The 22,620-nt window shown below is 44.6% G+C and overlaps 1 protein-coding gene across 2 annotated transcripts in view; it reads left to right on the forward strand.

Moving 5' to 3' along the window:
• The window catches only part of LOC130291147 (connector enhancer of kinase suppressor of ras 2-like), a 563,764-nt gene that overhangs the window by 203,633 nt on the left and 337,511 nt on the right, over window positions 1-22,620 (forward strand). For both annotated transcript variants that reach the window (XM_056539606.1, XM_056539607.1), the window contains exon 2: window positions 20,188-20,351. In XM_056539606.1, coding sequence (XP_056395581.1) covers window positions 20,188-20,351 — 164 coding nt within the window. The remainder of the gene's footprint in view (window positions 1-20,187; window positions 20,352-22,620) is intronic.

A 22,620-nucleotide genomic window follows, 5' to 3' on the forward strand; every position in this document is an offset into this window, starting at 1 on the left:
CAGACCATAACAATATAAACATGAGCCCGGCATAATCATCAAGGCCAGATGCACCTCACTAACACTACAACCACATGCTCAAACAACTCACGACCGTATACACAGTCAAAACTATATGGGCGTATGTATAAAGCTTTGAGCCCGTACACCAAACAGACTATAAACGTGTGGCTAGAAAGAACTGCATAAGCGAGCATATGCACTGAACAAACTATATGAACAAATACACTGAGCAACTTATCCACACAGTCAGGAATAATGAGTATGCCACCGCCTATGTGTCAGTAACAACAATTATGCAACGTACACCCCTGCCGCCGAGGCAGGCATAATGAGTAAACAACACCTATATGTCGTAATGTTGTTGCTCTGAAGACGTGTCAGTAACAACAATTATGCCATGTATCCCCCTGCAGACATGGCAGGTATAATGGGTATACACCACCTGTGTGTCGTAACGTTGTTGCTCTGAAGGCGTGTCAGTAACAACAATTGTGCAATGCAACGCCCTGCAGACGTGGCAGGCATAATTAGTATACACCACCTATGTGTCATGTTATTGTTGCTCTGAAGACGTGTCAGTAACAACAATGCAATGTATCCCCCTGCAGACGTGGCAGGTATAATGGGTATACACCACCTATGTGTCGTGTTATTGTTGCTCTGAAGACGTGTCAGTAACAACAACTATGCAATGTATCCCACTGCAGAGGTGGCAGGTATAATGGGTATACACCACCTATGTGTTGTGTTATTGTTGTGCTGAAGGCGTGTCATTAACAATAATGCAACGTACCCCCCCTGCAGGCGTGGCAGACATGATGGGTATACACCACTTGTGTGTTGGGTTATTGTTGTTCTGAAGACGTGTAACTACTACGCCATGTATCTTCCTGCCTATACACAGATGTGCATAGAACGACTATGTGCGAAACTGTCGTATAACAGCTATGCGTGGCTGTACCACTAACGACTATGTGCGAAACTGTCGTATAACAGCTATGCGTGGCTGTACTACTAAACTTGATGAACCTATACTCAGGCCAACTATGCGCCTAAGCACCACCAAAGTGTATGCTCGTGTGGCCAACCACAACTGATGACAAAGAATATGAATGCACGAAGTAACTATTATGACCACATACCTGTGCACAGGGCCACACCCCATGCGCTGTGCAAGCGTGTGCGTGGCGAGCTCGTGAACCTCACGAACACCGCAAGCGGATGTACAGCACACTTCACGAGCACATGCACAGCATGATTCCTGTGAGCCCATATATAAAACAACCCTACGAGCATGCACGGTATAAATCCTACGAGCGGGTGTGCAGCACAATTCTTACGAGTGCATGTACAGTATGAATCCTACGAGCGCGAGAACCATATAAATCTACGAACATGTGCACAGTATAATTCCTACGAGCGCGTGTACAGCCTAAATCCTACAAGCGCATGTGTAGTATGAATCCTACAAGTATGTAAACAGTATAAAACCTATGAATGCGTGTACAGTATGAATGCTATAAGCGTATGTACCGCTTGAAACCTACAAGCGAGTGTACAGTATAAATCCAACTAGTGTGTGTACAATAAAAAATAAAAAAAACTACAAGTGTGTGTACAATATAAATCCTACAAGCGTGTCCAAGCTTGTGTACTGTATAAATGCTGCGAGTGAGTGTACAGTATTCAAGTCCAACGAAATCCAACAAGCGTGTGTACAGCATATGTATCCAACAAGCGTGTGTACAGCATAAATCCTACCAGTGTGTGTACAGCATAAATCCTACAGGTGTGTGTACAGCATGGATGCTACGTATAGTATGTATAGTATAAATCCTACAGGTGTGTGTACAGCATAAATACCAGCATGAGTACAGCATAAATGCTACAAGCGTATGAACAATATAAATCCTACAAGCGTGTATAGTATAAATGCTACAAGCGAGTGTGCAGCATAAACACTACAATCATGTGTACAACATGAATCCTACAAGCGTGTGTACAATATAAATCCGACAAGCGAGTGTACAGTATAACCACTACAAGCGAGTGTACAATATAAATCCTACAAGCGAGTGTACAGTATAACCACTACAAGCATGTGTACAATATAAATCCTACAAGCGAGTATACGGTATAACCACTACAAGCATGTGTACAGTATAAATCCTACAAGCAGGTGTGCCGTATAAACGCTACAAGCGAATGTACAGCATGAATCCTACCAGCGTGTGTACAGCGTGAATCCTACAAGTGTGTGTACAGCATAACCACTACAAGCGTGTGTACAGTGAAATGTTCTCTCTCTACTCAGTACCCCTGGTACTGGTTCCTACAAGCAGGTGTGCCGTATAAACGCTACAAGCGAGTGTACAGCAGGAATCCTACAAGCGTGTGTACAGCATGAATCCTTCAAGCGTGTGTACTATATAACCACTATAAGCGTGTGTACGGTATGACCACTACAAGCGAGTGTACAGTACTACAAGCGAGTGTACAGTATTACCACTACATGCGAGTGTACAGTACAACCACTACAAGCGAGTGTACATTACAACCACTACAAGCAAGTGTACAGTATAACCACTACAAGCGAGTGTACAGTATTACCACTACAAGCGAGTGTACAGTATAACCACTACAAGCGAGTGTACAGTATAACCACTACAAGCGAGTGTACAGTATAACCACTACAAGCGAGTGTACAGTATAACCACTACAAGCGAGTGTACAGTATAACCACTGCAAGCGAGTGTACAGTATAACCACTACAAGCGAGTGTACAGTATAACCACTACGAGCGAGTGTACAGTATAACCACTACGAGCGAGTGTACAGTATAACCACTACGAGCGAGTGTACAGTATAACCACTACGAGCGAGTGTACAGTATAACCACTACGAGCGAGTGTACAGTATAACCACTACGAGCGAGTGTACAGTATAACCACTACAAGCGAGTGTACAGTATAACCACTACGAGCGAGTGTACAGTATAACCACTATGAGCGAGTGTACAGTATAACCACTACGAGCGAGTGTACAGTATAACCACTATGAGCGAGTGTACAGTATAACCACTACGAGCGAGTGTACAGTATAACCACTACGAGCGAGTGTACAGTATAACCACTATGAGCGAGTGTACAGTATAACCACTACAAGCGAGTGTACAGTATAACCACTACAAGCGAGTGTACAGTATAACCACTACGAGCGAGTGAACAGTATAACCACTACGAGCGAGTGTACAGTATAACCACTACGAGCGAGTGTACAGTATAACCACTACGAGCGAGTGTACAGTATTACCACTACAAGCGAGTGTACAGTATAACCACTACAAGCGAGTGTACAGTATTACCACTACAAGCGAGTGTACAGTATAACCACTACAAGCGAGTGTACAGTATAACCACTACAAGCGAGTGTACAGTATAACCACTACAAGCGAGTGTACAGTATAACCACTACAAGCGAGTGTACAGTATAACCACTACAAGCGAGTGTACAGTATAACCACTACAAGCGAGTGTACAGTATTACCACTACAAGCGAGTGTACAGTATAACCACTACAAGCGAGTGTACAGTATTACCACTACAAGCGAGTGTACAGTATAACCACTACAAGCGAGTGTACAGTATAACCACTACAAGCGAGTGTACAGTATAACCACTACAAGCGAGTGTACAGTATAACCACTACAAGCGAGTGTACAGTATAACCACTACAAGCGAGTGTACAGTATAACCACTACAAGCGAGTGTACAGTATAACCACTACAAGCGAGTGTACAGTATAACCACTACGAGCGAGTGTACAGTATAACCACTACGAGCGTGCGTACAGTACAAGTCCTACAAGTGAGTGAACAGTATAACCACTACAAGCGAGTGTACAGTATTACCACTACAAGCGAGTGTACAGTATAACCACTACAAGCGAGTGTACAGTATAACCACTACAAGCGAGTGTACAGTATTACCACTACAAGCGAGTGTACAGTATAACCACTACAAGCGAGTGTACAGTATAACCACTACGAGCGTGCGTACAGTACAAGTCCTACAAGTGAGTGAACAGTATAACCACTACAAGAGAGTGTACAGTATAACCACTACAAGCGAGTGTACAGTATAACCACTACGAGCGTGCGTACAGTACAAGTCCTACAAGCGAGTGTACAGTATAAACCCTACAAGCGAGTGTACAGTATAACCACTACAAGCGAGTGTACAGTATAACCACTACAAGCGAGTGTACAGTATAACCACTACAAGCGAGTGTACAGTATAACCACTACAAGCGAGTGTACAGTATAACCACTACAAGCGAGTGTACAGTATTACCACTACAAGCGAGTGTACAGTATAACCACTACAAGCGAGTGTACAGTATAACCACTACGAGCGTGCGTACAGTACAAGTCCTACAAGTGAGTGAACAATATAACCACTACAAGAGAGTGTACAGTATAACCACTACAAGCGAGTGTACAGTATAACCACTACGAGCGTGCGTACAGTACAAGTCCTACAAGCGAGTGTACAGTATAAACCCTACAAGCGAGTGTACAGTATAACCACTACAAGCGAGTGTACAGTATAACCACTACAAGCGAGTGTACAGTATAACCACTACAAGCGAGTGTACAGTATAACCACTACAAGCGAGTGTACAGTATAACCACTACAAGCGAGTGTACAGTATTACCACTACGAGCGAGTGTACAGTATAACCACTACGAGCGTGCGTACCGTACAAGTCCTACAAGCGAGTGAACAGTATAAACCCTACAAACGGGTGTATAGTATGAATGCTACAATCGTGTGTACAGCAGCTACGAGGGCATGTGCACGGAACAACTATATGATCGTATGCGTAGGATAAGTTATTGGGATGAACAAATTATATAAACATGCACAGACCAACTTATATGTACAGTAGATGGACTAAATAACAAAGTAGATGGACAAAGCAACAATACAAATGCTGTTGTGGCTTGAAACCGGCTCAGTAACACAGTCTTGATGACAAGGATGACAATATGATTTGGACTATACTGACAACAACTGCCACCTTTTTATTTATTTATTTATTATTATTATATTTTTTTTTTAGCATGAACCATGGCAAGAAGGGAGGAGCGAATGAACAGCCTCATATACTAAGACGTGCAATACTGGTGGCCACATACAGTTTTATATTGCCACACATATAGCCTGGGTTCAGGAAAGAGAAGGGGGGGTTTGGGACTGGAAATGCAATGACCCCCGACATGACACACACACTCCTCCCTGAAGAAATGGGGTGTTCTGCCTTTAACTCGATCCAGATGTGCAGGGCTCGTGGGGGGAGCGAGGTCTTGCCATAAGACATCCCCTTCTAAATACCTAAATGCGAGCACCCAAGATGGCTCCCGCTGCTGAATTACATGCGCTATCAGCTGCCAACGGGGCGCACACACGAGCCATGAAGCACGTGGAACGCCGTGCTAAAACCAGGGCCGGGGCTGACCGAGGGTGCCCTACATACTCCGGCTTACCTCCGGAGAGAGGGCTGCGGCGGACGCCGCCACCACGGCCGGCCCCGGCCGCTTACCATTACGCTGAACCCGGAACTGCTGTGCATCAGCTGACTCGCATGTCAGCTGATCCCCTGTCACGTGGCGAACCCGCGGCGTCAAGTGCAGGGACTGCCGCGGGTACTTATAGGGACTCCCCGCCCCTCCCACAAATACAGGCTAATAAATTAGCCTTAACACATATATATACACATACATATATACACACGCATATCTATATCTATAGATATATATATATATACATTAAACATATACACATATATACACACACACATTTATATACATATATACATATTCACAAATATACATAAAGTATACGGATTTATACGTACTCCCATACAGTACATACACATATATACACACACATTTATATACATATATATATATTCACAAATATACATAAAGTATACGGATTTATACATACTCCCATACAGTACATACACATATATACACACACATTTATATACATATATATATATTCACAAATATACATAAAGTATACGGATTTATACGTACTCCCATACAGTACATACACATATAGATAGAAGAGGAACAGCTCAGAGCAGAATTCTGCTATTTCACCTCTTTATTGTAGTAAAACTTGATATCACATATCATATATCTCATGGTGAAGGAGAGGAGGTCATGTGACGCGTTTCAGGCATTCACCCCTTAATCAGTGGTTTATGATTCTTGATTAAGGGTGGTGAACACCTGAATCGCGTCACATGACCTCCTCTCCTTCACCATGATATATATGATATGTGATATCTGGTTTTACTACTATAAAGAGGTGAAGTACAACAATTCTACGCTGGACTCTTTCTCTTCTTTCACAATAAATTCAGCTCAAACATTCTGCTTCATAAATCTCCTATTGGTTATGAGATTTTTCCGTTCACCCAATCGCACAGTGGAAAATTCTGCCACAGAAATCACTGATTTTGGAGCTGTCAATGGTGACGGAGCAGATCCGCGTGGTCCTAGCGACAATTGATATCGCCGGTGGCTCTTGCACTTGGAGTATCCGCCCAGGTGGATTTTGGGAGTGTGATCGCCCCCCCACTCCTTCTCTAGAGGATTTGGCAGCCGGTGTCTATAGAGTCACATGATCACTTTATTCCTTACCCCTCCCCCCACACCTGGCCTTTGAAGGGTCCTCATCTTCTCAAGGATCCTGTTGACATTATCCAGAACACGATTCTGATTTCTGCCGCGTCTCCAGGGTCACCATGAAGAAGTCGGAACACATTTTAAGAACTTTCATTAAATCACTAAATATATTTCATTTATCTCAGAATCATTTTCATCAATTCCTAATAAAATAATTTAACTTCACTTCATGTTCCTCTTATAAATCCACAAGACGGGGCGAATCCAGAAACCGAAAAAAATCTGAACCACCTGATCTCATGTCTGATCACGTCATAAGATTACTATATCAGTGATGTCATACAGGGGGCGGGGCTGTGATCACATGTCATTACTATTATATTATATCAGTGATGTCATACAGGGGGCGGGGCTGTGATCACATGTCATTACTATTATATTATATCATTGATGCCATACAGGGGGCGGGGCTGTGATCACATGTCATATTATATTATATCATTGATGTCATACAGGGGGCGGGGCTGTGATCACATGTCATTATATTACTATTATATTATATCAGTGATGTCATACAGGGGGCGGGGCTGTGATCACATGTCATTACTATTATATTATATCAGTGATGTCATACAGGGGGCGGGGCTGTGATCACATGTCATTACTATTATATTATATCATTGATGTCATACAGGGGGCGGGGCTGTGATCACATGTCATATTATATTATATCATTGATGTCATACAGGGGGCGGGGCTGTGATCACATGTCATTATATTACTATTATATTATATCAGTGATGTCATACAGGGGGCGGGGCTGTGATCACATGTCATATTATATTATATCATTGATGTCATACAGGGGGCGGGGCTGTGATCACATGTCATTATATTACTATTATATTATATCAGTGATGTCATACAGGGGGCGGGGCTGTGATCACATGTCATTACTATTATATTATATCAGTGATGTCATACAGGGGGCGGGGCTGTGATCACATGTCATTACTATTATATTATATCATTGATGTCATACAGGGGGCGGGGCTGTGATCACATGTCATATTATATTATATCATTGATGTCATACAGGGGGCGGGGCTGTGATCACATGTCATTATATTACTATTATATTATATCAGTGATGTCATACAGGGGGCGGGGCTGTGATCACATGTCATTATGTTACTATTATATTATATCATTGATGTCATACAGGGGGCGGAGCTGTGATCACATGTCATTATATTACTATTATATTATATCAGTGATGTCATACAGGGGGCGGGGCTGTGATCACATGTCATCATATTATATTATATCAGTGATGTCATACAGGGGGCGAGGCTGTGATCACATGTCATTATATTACTATTATATCAGTGATGTCATACAGGGGGCGGGGCTGTGATCACATGTCATTATATTACTATTATATTATATCATTGATGTCATACAGGGGGCGAGGCTGTGATCACATGTCATTATATTACTATTATATTATATCAGTGATGTCATACAGGGGGCGGGGCTGTGATCACATGTCATTATGTTACTATTATATTATATCAGTGATGTCGTACAGGGGGCGGGGCTATGATCAAGTCATTACTATTATATTATATCATTGATGTCATACAGGGGGCGGGGCTGTGATCACATGTCATTATATTACTATTATATTATATCAGTGATGTCATACAGGGGGCGGGGCTGTGATTGCATGTCATTACTATTATATTATATCATTGATGTCATACAGGGGGCGGGGCTGTGATCACATGTCATTATATTACTATTATATTATATCAGTGATGTCATACAGGGGGCGGGGCTGTGATCACATGTCATTATGTTACTATTATATTATATCAGTGATGTCGTACAGGGGGCGGGGCTATGATCAAGTCATTACTATTATATTATATCATTGATGTCATACAGGGGGCGGGGCTGTGATCACATGTCATTATATTACTATTATATTATATCAGTGATGTCATACAGGGGGCGGGGCTGTGATTGCATGTCATTACTATTATATTATATCATTGATGTCATACAGGGGGCGGGGCTGTGATCACATGTCATTATATTACTATTATATTATATCAGTGATGCCATACAGGGGGCGGGGCTGTGATCACATGTCATATTATATTATATCATTGATGTCATACAGGGGGCGGGGCTGTGATCACATGTCATTATATTACTATTATATTATATCAGTGATGTCATACAGGGGGCGGGGCTGTGATCACATGTCATTACTATTATATTATATCAGTGATGTCATACAGGGGGCGGGGCTGTGATCACATGTCATTACTATTATATTATATCATTGATGTCATACAGGGGGCGGGGCTGTGATCACATGTCATATTATATTATATCATTGATGTCATACAGGGGGCGGGGCTGTGATCACATGTCATTATATTACTATTATATTATATCAGTGATGTCATACAGGGGGCGGGGCTGTGATCACATGTCATATTATATTATATCATTGATGTCATACAGGGGGCGGGGCTGTGATCACATGTCATTATATTACTATTATATTATATCAGTGATGTCATACAGGGGGCGGGGCTGTGATCACATGTCATTACTATTATATTATATCAGTGATGTCATACAGGGGGCGGGGCTGTGATCACATGTCATTACTATTATATTATATCATTGATGTCATACAGGGGGCGGGGCTGTGATCACATGTCATATTATATTATATCATTGATGTCATACAGGGGGCGGGGCTGTGATCACATGTCATTATATTACTATTATATTATATCAGTGATGTCATACAGGGGGCGGGGCTGTGATCACATGTCATTATGTTACTATTATATTATATCATTGATGTCATACAGGGGGCGGAGCTGTGATCACATGTCATTATATTACTATTATATTATATCAGTGATGTCATACAGGGGGCGGGGCTGTGATCACATGTCATCATATTATATTATATCAGTGATGTCATACAGGGGGCGAGGCTGTGATCACATGTCATTATATTACTATTATATCAGTGATGTCATACAGGGGGCGGGGCTGTGATCACATGTCATTATATTACTATTATATTATATCATTGATGTCATACAGGGGGCGAGGCTGTGATCACATGTCATTATATTACTATTATATTATATCAGTGATGTCATACAGGGGGCGGGGCTGTGATCACATGTCATTATGTTACTATTATATTATATCAGTGATGTCGTACAGGGGGCGGGGCTATGATCAAGTCATTACTATTATATTATATCATTGATGTCATACAGGGGGCGGGGCTGTGATCACATGTCATTATATTACTATTATATTATATCAGTGATGTCATACAGGGGGCGGGGCTGTGATTGCATGTCATTACTATTATATTATATCATTGATGTCATACAGGGGGCGGGGCTGTGATCACATGTCATTATATTACTATTATATTATATCAGTGATGTCATACAGGGGGCGGGGCTGTGATCACATGTCATTATGTTACTATTATATTATATCAGTGATGTCGTACAGGGGGCGGGGCTATGATCAAGGCATTACTATTATATTATATCATTGATGTCATACAGGGGGCGGGGCTGTGATCACATGTCATTATATTACTATTATATTATATCAGTGATGTCATACAGGGGGCGGGGCTGTGATCACATGTCATCATATTATATTATATCAGTGATGTCATACAGGGGGCGAGGCTGTGATCACATGTCATTATATTACTATTATATTATATCAGTGATGTCATACAGGGGGCGGGGCTGTGATCACATGTCATTATGTTACTATTATATTATATCAGTGATGTCGTACAGGGGGCGGGGCTATGATCAAGTCATTACTATTATATTATATCATTGATGTCATACAGGGGGCGGGGCTGTGATCACATGTCATTATATTACTATTATATTATATCAGTGATGTCATACAGGGGGCGGGGCTGTGATCACATGTCATTATGTTACTATTATATTATATCAGTGATGTCGTACAGGGGGCGGGGCTATGATCAAGTCATTACTATTATATTATATCATTGATGTCATACAGGGGGCGGGGCTGTGATCACATGTCATTATATTACTATTATATTATATCAGTGATGTCATACGGGGGCGGGGCTGTGATCACATGTCATTATGTTACTATTATATTATATAATTGATGTCATACAGGGGGCGGGGCTGTGATCACATGTCATTATATTACTATTATATTATATCATTGATGTCATACAGGTGGCGGGGCTGTGATCACATGTCATTATATTACTATTATATTATATCAGTGATGTCATACAGGGGGCGGGGCTGTGATCACATGTCATTATATTACTATTATATTATATCATTGATGTCATACAGGGGGCGGGGCTGTGATAACATGTCATTATATTACTATTATATTATATCATTGATGTCATACAGGGGGCGGGGCTGTGATCACATGTCATTATATTACTATTATATCAGTGATGTCATAAGGGTCGGGGCTGTGATCACATGTCATTATATTACTATTATATTATATCAGCGATGTCATACAGGGGGCGGGGCTGTGATCCCATGTCATTATATTACTATTATATTTTATCAGTGATGTCATACAGGGGGTGGGGCTGTGATCACATTACTATTATATTATATCAGTGATGTCATACAGGGGGCGGAGCTGTGATCACATGTCATTATATTACTATTGTATTATATCAGTGATGTCATACAGGGAGCGGAGCTGTGATCACATGTCATTATATTACTATTATATTATATCAGTGATGTTATACAGGGGGCGGGGCTGTGATCACATGTCATTATATTACTATTATATTATATCAGTGATGTCATACAGGGGGCGTGGCTGTGATCACATGTCATTATATTACTATTATATTATATCAGTGATGTTATACAGGGGGCGGGGCTGTGATCACATGTCATTATATTACCATTATATTATATCAGTGATGTCATACAGGGGGTGGGTCTGTGATCACATGGCATTATATTACTATTATATCATTGATGTCATACAGGGGGCGGGGCTGTGATCACATGTCATTATATTACTATTATATTATATCAGTGATGTCATACAGGGGGCGTGGCTGTGATCACATGTCATTATATTATTATTATATTATATCAGTGATGTCATACAGGGGGCGGGGCTGTGATCACATATATTACTATTATATTATATCAGTGATGTCATACAGGGGGTGGGGCTGTGATCACATGTCATTATATTACAATTATATTATATCAGTGATGTCATACAGGGGGTGGGGCTGTGATCACATGTCATTATATTACTATTATATTATATCAGTGATGTCATACAGGGGGCGGGGCTGTGATCACATGTCATTAAATTACTATTATATTATATCAGTGATGTCATACAGGGGGCGGGGCTGTGATCACATGTCATTATATTACTATTATATCAGTGATGTCATATAGGGGGCGGGGCTGTGATCACATGTCATTATACTACTATTATATTATATCAGTGATGTCATACAGGGGGGCAGGGCTGTGATCACATGTCATTAAATCACTATTATATTATATCATTGATGTCATACAGGGGGCGGGGCTGTGATCACATGTCATTAAATCACTATTATATTATATCATTGATGTCATACAGGGGGCGGGGCTGTGATCACAAGTCATTATATTACAATTATATTATATCAGTGATTTCATACAGGGGGTGGGGCTGTGATCACATGTCATTATAGTACTATTATATTATATCAGTGATGTCATACAGGGGGCGGGGCTGTGATCACATGTCATTATATTACTATTATATCAGTGATGTCATATAGGGGCGGGGCTGTGATCACATGTCATTATATTACTATTATATTATACAGTGATGTCATACAGGGGGCGGGGCTATGATCACATGTCATGATATTACTATTATATTATACAGTGATGTCATATAGGGGGCGGGGCTATGATCACATGTCATTATATTACTATTATATTATATCAGTGATGTCATACAGGGGGCAGGGCTGTGATCACATGTCATATTACTATTATATTATATCAGTGATGTCATACAGGGGGCGGAGCTGTGATCACATGTCATTATATTACTATTATATTATATCAATGATGTCATAGAGGGGGCGGAGCTGTGATCACATGTCATTATATTACTATTATATTATATCAGTGATGTCATACAGGGGGCGGGGCTGTGGCTTCCTCTCACATATGGTATAGGGGCTGTCAGCAGTTGTTCCTGTAGTATTAGGTGATTTCTTTTCATTATTGAATGCTTTATATTTAGCTTCATCATTTATTTTTAACCGGTTATTTCCTGGAGGAATATTATATTTCTGGCTGTTCTTTCTTCTGTTTGCAGCTGGACACAACCTGAGGGAATTGAGGTTATTTTTAGCACACGTCAGATCCTTGGTTTATAGATCTGCAGAACATTGTTCTATTCCCTCTCCAGACACATACATAGTGATATAGTCTGCAGATTATTACACCAATGACCTGGGGTTAGGAATCAGGAGAGTTATACACTGTGTAGGACCGTGCTTCCTAACCAGGGTTCCTCCAGCTGTTGCAACAGCTGGAGGCATTCTGGTTGGAAACACTGGTGTGGAAGATTGGTGAAGAGCAGACTGTGAGCTTTTGGGGTCAGAGATGATGGTCGATCCCAGGACTCGTCTCTGTTTCTCAGGACATTATTGTATCAGGTTGTTGTCCTTGGTCATTGTCAGTCATTTCCACCATTGTCACTCGCCATCCTGTCTGCGCCATTAGGTAAATTTCCTGAGAATGGCGCTCTGGGGAGCAGAGAGGAATGAGCCATTAAACAGCCGTCTGTACACTCCACACATGACTGCAGCCGGAGTGACCAGAACACTCATCATCTACAACAACTTTTATTTGTAATGACTAAATACGTAGCAATAAACAGCGCACCATGTGGTCAGGAGGGGTATTACAGGTAACAATTATCACTGCACATGGCATATAACAGCACAACATGTGGTCAGGAGTCGTATTACAAGGAAATTTTATCAGTGCACTTGACATATAACAGCACACCATGTGGTCAGGAGTGGTATTACAGGTAACAATTATCAGTGCACTTGGCATATAACAGCACACCATGTGGTCAGAAGCGCTAATACAAGTGACAATTATCAGTTCGTAGGCTAGGTTCACACCGGCGTTTGCATCCAACCCATTACGGGTCCAATCGGCTCTTTTTTGAGCCAATTGGACCCTGAAATCCTTCAGATGTGAACGGCTACTTCCGGGTCATGACGAACCCCATTTACTTGCATGGAGTCCGTCAGTGACCTGGTAATTTTGCAGGATTTTAATGGAGAAAAATAATGACCAAAGGATTTCCCATTTTATGCTAAGAGAACTGATAATTGTCACTTGTAATACCACTCCTCACCACATGGTGTGCTGTTCTATGCTAAGACTTAACGGATATCAGTGCACCATGTGGTTAGGAGTGGTATTGTAACAATTATCAGCGTTCTAAGCATATAACAGCATACCATGTGGTCTAGAGTGGCATTACAAGTAACAATTATCAGTTCTCTTAGCATAAAACGGGAAATCATGTGGTAAGATGTGGTATTACAAGTGGCAATTATCAGTTCTCTTCACTTCAAAGAGAACTGATAATAATCACTTGTAATACCACTCCTCACCACATGGTGTGCTGTTATATGATAAGACGTAGCAGCTATCAGTGCACCATGTGGTTAGGAGTGGTATTACAAGTAACAATTATCAGTGCTCTTAGCATGTAACACTGCACCATGTGGTCAGGAGTGGTAGTGCATGTAACAATTATCTTCAAATTAACCTTTCATGTATTTCTTTAAAATCTCATGATTTTGCATTTTTTTTGTGATATTTAATGTCTATAGATATTTTTCATATGTTATACAATGCATGTGGTAGCTCAGGACATGCACTCAGGGCAGGGAGCATAACTTTTGTGTAACTGATACATCTTTAGCATGACTAGTCCGTATAGACGCTGCCTGGAAAGGCTATAAAAGCAGCGCGCATATCCAAATTATACACATTACATTCATACTTGTATGAACAGATGTGAAAGGGAGAAACCAGGGCACAGGGTATGAGGATTTGTTCCTGCTCTAGACAGTTCCTGACAAGGACAGAAGGAGTAGAAAGCACTGTGGTCAGACTGGAAAGAACTGCTTTGGAGCATACAGCAGCTAATAGGTACTTGAAGGATTAAGATTTGTATATAGAAGTTATTTACAAATCTGTATAACTTTCTGGTTTCTGGCACCAGTTGGTTTGAAAGCATTTGTTTTCCACCGGAGTACCCCTTTAAGTCTCACAGACGCACAATGACTGGACTTGTTAAGAACACATACAGTATGAACTGTATTTTGGTTGTGCGATTGGTGATTAACTCCTTCAGGACGAAGGGCGTACCTGTACACCCCTCTCCCGATGTTTTAAACGGGGTCACGCCATGACCCCTCATCACACCGGGTGGGTCCCGGCTGCTAACGATATCTGGGACCCTGGGCTAATACCGTGCGGCACCGATCGTTGTGCCGCGCGATTAACCCTTTAGACGCGGTGATCAAAGTTGATCGCCGCGTCTAAAAATGAAAGTAAACGCTTCCCAGCAGCTCAGTCGGGCTGATCGAGACATCGCAATAAAATCGCAATGTCCCTATCAGCTAGGACACGAGCGGAGACCCCCTTACCTTGCTCCGTCACGTCCGATTAGCGTTTGATTGCTCCAAGCCTGAGTTACAGGCTTGAGCAATCGAGCCCCTATCTCACTGATCCATGTAAAGCTATGGCTCTGTAGGGATCAGTATAAGCAATCAGTGTGTGCAGTGTTATAGCCCTCTATGGGATAACAATGATCAGTGTGTGCAGTGTTATAGGTCCCTATGGGAGCTATAACAATGCAAAAAAATTGTGAAAAAAAAGTTAACAAAGGTCATTTAACCCCTTCTCTAATAAAAGTTTGAATCAAACAAATGTGGTATCGCCGCGTGCGAATGTCCGAATAATAAAAATATATTGATAATTAAACCGCACGATCAGTGGCGTATGCGCAAAAAAATTCCAAAGTCCAAAATAGCGTATTTCTGGTAACTTTTTATATCATGAAAAAATTAATAAAAAGCGAGCAATAAGTCCTATCAATGCAAAAATGTTACCGATAAAAACTTCAGAACACGGCGCAAAAAATTAGCCCCCATACCGGCCCTTACATGGAAAAATAAAAAAGTTATAGGGGTCAGAAAATGAGAGTTTTTAACATATAAATTTTCCTGCATGTAGTTATGATTTTTTCCAGAAGTACGACAAAATCAAACCTATATAAGTAGGGGATCATTTTAATCGTATGGACCTACAGAATAAAGAGAAGGTGTCATTTTTACCGAAAAATTTACTGCGTAGAAACTGAAGCCCCCAAAAGTTACAAAAGGAAATTTTTTCTTCAATTTTGTTGCACAATGAATTTTTTTTACTGTTTCGCCGTGGAATTTTTGGTAAATTTTGGGTTCTGGAGGAGAGGACAGAGGAGTCTGAAGGGAACAGAGGGGTCTGGAGGAGGACAGAGAATTTTCTAGCAGAGGACAAAGGAATCTGGAGAGGGACAGAAGAATGTGAAGGAAGACAGAGGTTTGGAGGAGGAAGGCAGAGGAGTCTGGAGGAGGAGGACAGAGGAGTCTGGAGGAGAAGGACAGAGGAGTCTGGAGGACAGAGGAGTCTGGTGGGGGACAGAGGGGTGTGGAGAAGGAGGACAGAGGAGTCTGGAGGAGGAGGACAGAGGAGTTTGGAGGAGGAGGACAGAGGAGTCTGGAGGACAGAGGAGTCTGGAGGAGGAGGACAGAGGAGTCTGGAGGACAGAGGGGTCTGGAGGAGGAGGACAGAGGAGTCTGGAGGAGGAGGACAGAGGAGTCTGGAGGAGGAGGACAGAGGAGTCTGGAGGAGGAGGACAGAGGGGTCTGGAGGAGGAGGACATAGGAGTCTGGAGGAGGAGGACAGAGAAGTCTGGAGGAGGAGGACAGAGGAGTCTGGAGGAGAAGGACAGAGGAGTCTGGAGGAGGAGGATAGATGAGTCTGGAGGAGGAGGACAGAGGCGTCTGGTGGGGGACAGAGGGGTGTGGAAGGGGAGGACAGAGGAGTCTGAAGAGGAGGACAGAGGAGTCTGGAGGAGGAGGACAGAGGAGTCTGGAGGAGGAGGACAGAGGAGTCTGGAGGAGGAGGCCAGAGGGGTCTGGAGGAGGAGGACAGAGGAGTCTGGAGGAGGAGGACAGAGGAGTCTGGAGGACAGAGGGGTGTGGAGGAGGAGGACAGAGGAGTCTGAAGGAGGAGGACAGAGGAGTCTGGAAGACAGAGGGGTGTGGAGGAGGAGGACAGAGGAGTCTGAAGGAGGAGGACAGAGGAGTCTGGAGGACAGAGGGGTGTGGAGGAGGAGGACAGAGGAGTCTGGAGGAGGAGGACAGAGGAGTCTGGAGGAGGAGGACAGAGGAGTCTGGAGGAGGAGGACAGAGGAGTCTGGAGGAGGAGGACAGAGGAGTCTGGAGGAGACAGAGAGGGATCTGGAGGAGGTGGACAGAGGAGTCTGGAGGAGGAGGACAGAGGAGTCTGGAGGAGACAGAGAGGGATCTGGAGGAGGGCAGAGGAGTCTGGAGGAGGACAGAGGAGTCTGGAGGAGGAGGACAGAGGAGTCTGGAGGAGGAGGACAGAGGAGTCTGGAGGAGGAGGACAGAGGAGTCTGGAGGAGAAGGACAGAGGGGTCTGGAGGAGGGCAGAGGAGTCTGGAGGAGGGCAGATGAGTCTGGAGGAGGACAGAGGAGTCTGGAGGAGGAGGACAGAGGAGTCTGGAGGAGGAGGACAGAGGAGTATGGAGGAGACAGAGAGGGATCTGGAGGAGGGCAGAGGAGTCTGGAGGAGGACAGAGGAGTCTGGAGGAGGAGGACAGAGGAGTCTGGAGGAGGAGGACAGAGGAGTCTGGAGGAGAAGGACTGTGGGGTCTGGAGGAGGAGGACAGAGGAGTCTGGAGGAAAAGGACAGAGGAGTCTGGAGGAGGGCAGAGGAGTCTGGAGGAGGACAGAGGAGTCTGGAGGAGGTGGACAGAGGAGTCTGGAGGAGGAGGACAGAGGAGTCTGGAGGAGGAGGACAGAGGAGTCTGGAGGAGGAGGACAGAGGAGTCTGGAGGAGAAGGACAGAGGGGTCTGGAGGAGGAGGACAGAGGAGTCTGGAGGAGAAGGACAGAGGGGTCTGGAGGAGGGCAGAGGAGTCTGGAGGAGGACAGAGGAGTCTGGAGGAGGAGGACAGAGGAGTCTGGAGGACAGAGGAGTCTGGAGGAGGACAGAGGAGTCTGGTGGGGGACAGAGGGGTGTGGAGGATGAGGACAGAGGAGTCTGAAGGAGGAGGACAGAGGAGTCTGGAGGACAGAGGAGTCTGGAGGAGGAGGACAGAGGAGTCTGGAGGACAGAGGGGTCTGGAGGAGGAGGACAGAGGAGTCTGGAGGAGGAGGACAGAGGAGTCTGGAGGAGGAGGACAGAGGAGTCTGGAGGAGGAGGACAGAGGGGTCTGGAGGAGGAGGACAGAGGAGTCTGGAGGAGGAGGACAGAGGAGTCTGGAGGAGGAGGACAGAGGAGTCTGGAGGAGAAGGACAGAGGAGTCTGGAGGAGGAGGATAGATGAGTCTGGAGGAGGAGGACAGAGGAGTCTGGTGGGGGACAGAGGGGTGTGGAAGAGGAGGACAGAGGAGTCTGAAGAGGAGGACAGAGGAGTCTGGAGGAGGAGTACAGAGGAGTCTGGAGGAGGAGGACAGAGGAGTCTGGAGGAGGAGGCCAGAGGGGTCTGGAGGAGGAGGACAGAGGAGTCTGGAGGAGGAGGACAGAGGAGTCTGGAGGACAGAGGGGTGTGGAGGAGGAGGACAGAGGAGTCTGAAGGAGGAGGACAGAGGAGTCTGGAAGACAGAGGGGTGTGGAGGAGGAGGACAGAGGAGTCTGAAGGAGGAGGACAGAGGAGTCTGGAGGACAGAGGGGTGTGGAGGAGGAGGACAGAGGAGTCTGGAGGAGGAGGACAGAGGAGTCTGGAGGAGGAGGACAGAGGAGTCTGGAGGAGGAGGACAGAGGAGTCTGGAGGAGACAGAGAGGGATCTGGAGGAGGTGGACAGAGGAGTCTGGAGGAGGAGGACAGAGGAGTCTGGAGGAGACAGAGAGGGATCTGGAGGAGGGCAGAGGAGTCTGGAGGAGGACAGAGGAGTCTGGAGGAGGAGGACAGAGGAGTCTGGAGGAGGAGGACAGAGGAGTCTGGAGGAGGAGGACAGAGGAGTCTGGAGGAGAAGGACAGAGGGGTCTGGAGGAGGGCAGAGGAGTCTGGAGGAGGGCAGAGGAGTCTGGAGGAGGACAGAGGAGTCTGGAGGAGGAGGACAGAGGAGTCTGGAGGAGGGCAGAGGAGTCTGGAGGAGGACAGAGGAGTCTGGAGGAGGAGGACAGAGGAGTCTGGAGGAGGAGGACAGAGGAGTATGGAGGAGACAGAGAGGGATCTGGAGGAGGGCAGAGGAGTCTGGAGGAGGACAGAGGAGTCTGGAGGAGGAGGACAGAGGAGTCTGGAGGAGAAGGACAGAGGGGTCTGGAGGAGGAGGACAGAGGAGTCTGGAGGAAAAGGACAGAGGGGTCTGGAGGAGGGCAGAGGAGTCTGGAGGAGGACAGAGGAGTCTGGAGGAGGTGGACAGAGGAGTCTGGAGGAGGAGGACAGAGGAGTCTGGAGGAGGAGGACAGAGGAGTCTGGAGGAGAAGGACAGAGGGGTCTGGAGGAGGAGGACAGAGGAGTCTGGAGGAGAAGGACAGAGGGGTCTGGAGGAGGGCAGAGGAGTCTGGAGGAGGACAGAGGAGTCTGGAGGAGGAGGACAGAGGAGTCTGGAGGACAGAGGAGTCTGGAGGAGGACAGAGAAGTCTGGTGGGGGACAGAGGGGTGTGGAGGAGGAGGACAGAGGAGTCTGAAGGAGGAGGGCAGCAGAGGGATATGAAGGGGGACAAAGGGGTCTGGAGGAAGAGCTAAAGCCTGATCCTTCTCCCGTACATCTGCCATCAGGACACCTCTATACACATCAGATGGTCACACCAGATATTCTTTTCCTTGGCGCACTGTGGGGTTCTGATGGCTGACTACATGAGATGACATCATCACAGGCAATGACATCATTTGTGTCTGACTTGTATTTCCAAAAGTCTGCAGTCCTAAGGTAGTACAGGGCGATACTGCGGTTTCAGGGATGTCTATGTGTTTCTGCTTGCTGCAGCGCCCCCACATGTCTGATACAGAGAATGTTGGGGATATTTTGAGTTGTGTTTTGGATTCTTTCCTTCTCTAACATTGATGGAACTTTTGCTCTTCGCAGGGTTGGACGATTGTTTGCAGCAATATATCAAAAATTTCGAGAGGGAAAAGATCAACGGGGAACAACTACTGCACATCACCCACCAGGAGCTGGAGGAGCTGGGCGTCACCCGCATTGGGCACCAGGAACTTATTCTGGAGGCAGTTGACCTGCTCTGTGCCCTGGTAAGCAGAGATGGCGCTAAAGACACTGATTCTGTGATGTCCTTTGGTCGTGTCCAATGGTTTGGGTCAGTGTTTTCCAATCAGCATGCCTCCAGTTGTTGCATAACTACAACTCCCAGCATTCCCGGACAGCCAACGGCTGTCCGGGCATGCTGGAAGTTGTAGTTTTGCAACAGCTGGAGGCATGCTGGTTGGGAAACACCCCTATACATGATGAGGACCAGGGAACAAAGCCAGGAAGACATCAAGGAATGCAAACAGATAAACATGCAGGGTCAGGTAAGCCAAGGTCAGAACTAGGAGGACTACAAGTTGGAGGACGATAGGCAAAAGAATAGTCAGGTCACCCATGCTGGGAGTGGTAGTTTTGCAACAGCTGGAGGCACACTGGATGGGAAACACTGCAATACATGATGAGGGCAAGGAAACAAAACCAGGAAGACAGCAAGGAATACAAACAGAGAAACAAGCAGGGTCAGGCAAGCCAAGGTCAGAACTAGGAGGACTACAAGGTACAGGCAAAAGAATAGTCAGGCCAGCCATGCTGAGAGTTGTAGTTTTGCAACAGCTGGAGGCACACTGTTGGGAAACACCCCTATACATGATAAGGGAACAAAACCAGGAAGACAACAAGGAATACAAACAGACAAACAAGCGGGGTCAGGCAAGCCAAGGTCAGAACTAGGAGGACAACAAGGTACAGAACAAGAGGCAAAAGAATAGTTAGGCAAGCCATGCTGGAAGTTGTAGTTTTGCAACAGCTGGAGACACACTGGTTGGGAAGCATTGGTATAGAATATAACAGAATTGTAATATGGTCTTGTCCATTGATAGTCTATATATATATATATATATATATATATTTGTCCATACAGATCCTTCGTATTTAACCCCCCTCTCGAATCTGCTCCTCGTCTGGACACAATATATAACAATGTCATTACCGTACATAGTATTCGGCTCTTACACGCCAAGGTCTTTCAGGACGAGACACGTATCTTGCGCTGTGCTATTTTTAACCGGCTGCGCTTGCAGTTTTATTTATAGGAACGATATTAGACATGTAATAGAGCTGCGTCTCGGTCAGTCAGCGACTATGATCGCGCGCAGGAAGTAGCCGCGGCCTGAGATCCGATGAGCAGGGACTTGGTGTAAATTATCACTGTAATTCATGGACGGACAAGTAGAACGCAATAAATGAAGAACTGATAATGGGGGAGACAATCTGAATAAATAACAGAGAAGTTAATGAAGCCCCTGACACCTGGAGCTGCGCTCTGCTGGTCACTTGTTAGTCAGATGGGACGGCAGACACCGGGGAAGGGACACGGGAAGAAAATAATAATACATAGAGGAAGATGAGAAAGTACACAGGTCTGCCAGCAGGGGTTTTGTAATGGTTTCCCTTGGTTATGGACAAGTTCACCATAACAGCGCACCATGTGGTCAGGAGTGGTATTACAGGTAGCAATTATCAGTGCAATTGGCATATAACAGCGCACCATGTGGTCAGGAGTGGTATTACAGATAACAATTATCAGTGCAATTGGCATATAACAGCACACCATGTGGTCAGGAGTGGTATTACAGATAACAATTATCAGTGCAATTGGCATATAACAGCACACCATGTGGTCAGGAGTGGTATTATCGGTAACAATTATCAGTGCACATGGCATATAACAGCACACCATGTGGTCAGGAGTGGTATTACAAATAACAATTATCAGTGCAATTGGCATATAACAGCACACCATGTGGTCAGGAGCGCTAATACAAGTGACAATGATCAGTTCTCTTAGGCTAGGTTCACACCGGCGTTTGCATCCGACCCATTAACGGTCCGATCGGTCTCTTTTTTTTGAGCCAATCGGACCCTGAAATGCTTCAGATGCGAACAGTTACTTCCGGGTCATGTAGTACCCCATTCACTTGCATGGAGGCCGTCGGTGACCTGGTAATTTTGCAGGATTTTAACGGAGAAAAAAATAGCGCTTGCAATGTGAACGAGGCCTTAGCTGCTAAGAGAACTGATAATTGTCACTTGTAATACCACTCCTCACCACATGGTGTGCTGTTATATGATAAAAATTAGCAGATATCAGTGCACCATGTGATCAGGAGTGGTATTGTGACAATTATCAGCGCTCTAAGCATATAACAGCATACCATGTGGTCTAGAGTGGTATTACAAGTAAAAATTATCAGTTCTCTTAGCATAAAACGGGAAATCATGTGGTAAGAAGTGGTATTACAAGTGGCAATTATC

Source organism: Hyla sarda, chromosome 9, assembly GCF_029499605.1.
Source record: "Hyla sarda isolate aHylSar1 chromosome 9, aHylSar1.hap1, whole genome shotgun sequence".
Lineage (NCBI taxonomy): Eukaryota > Metazoa > Chordata > Amphibia > Anura > Hylidae > Hyla > Hyla sarda.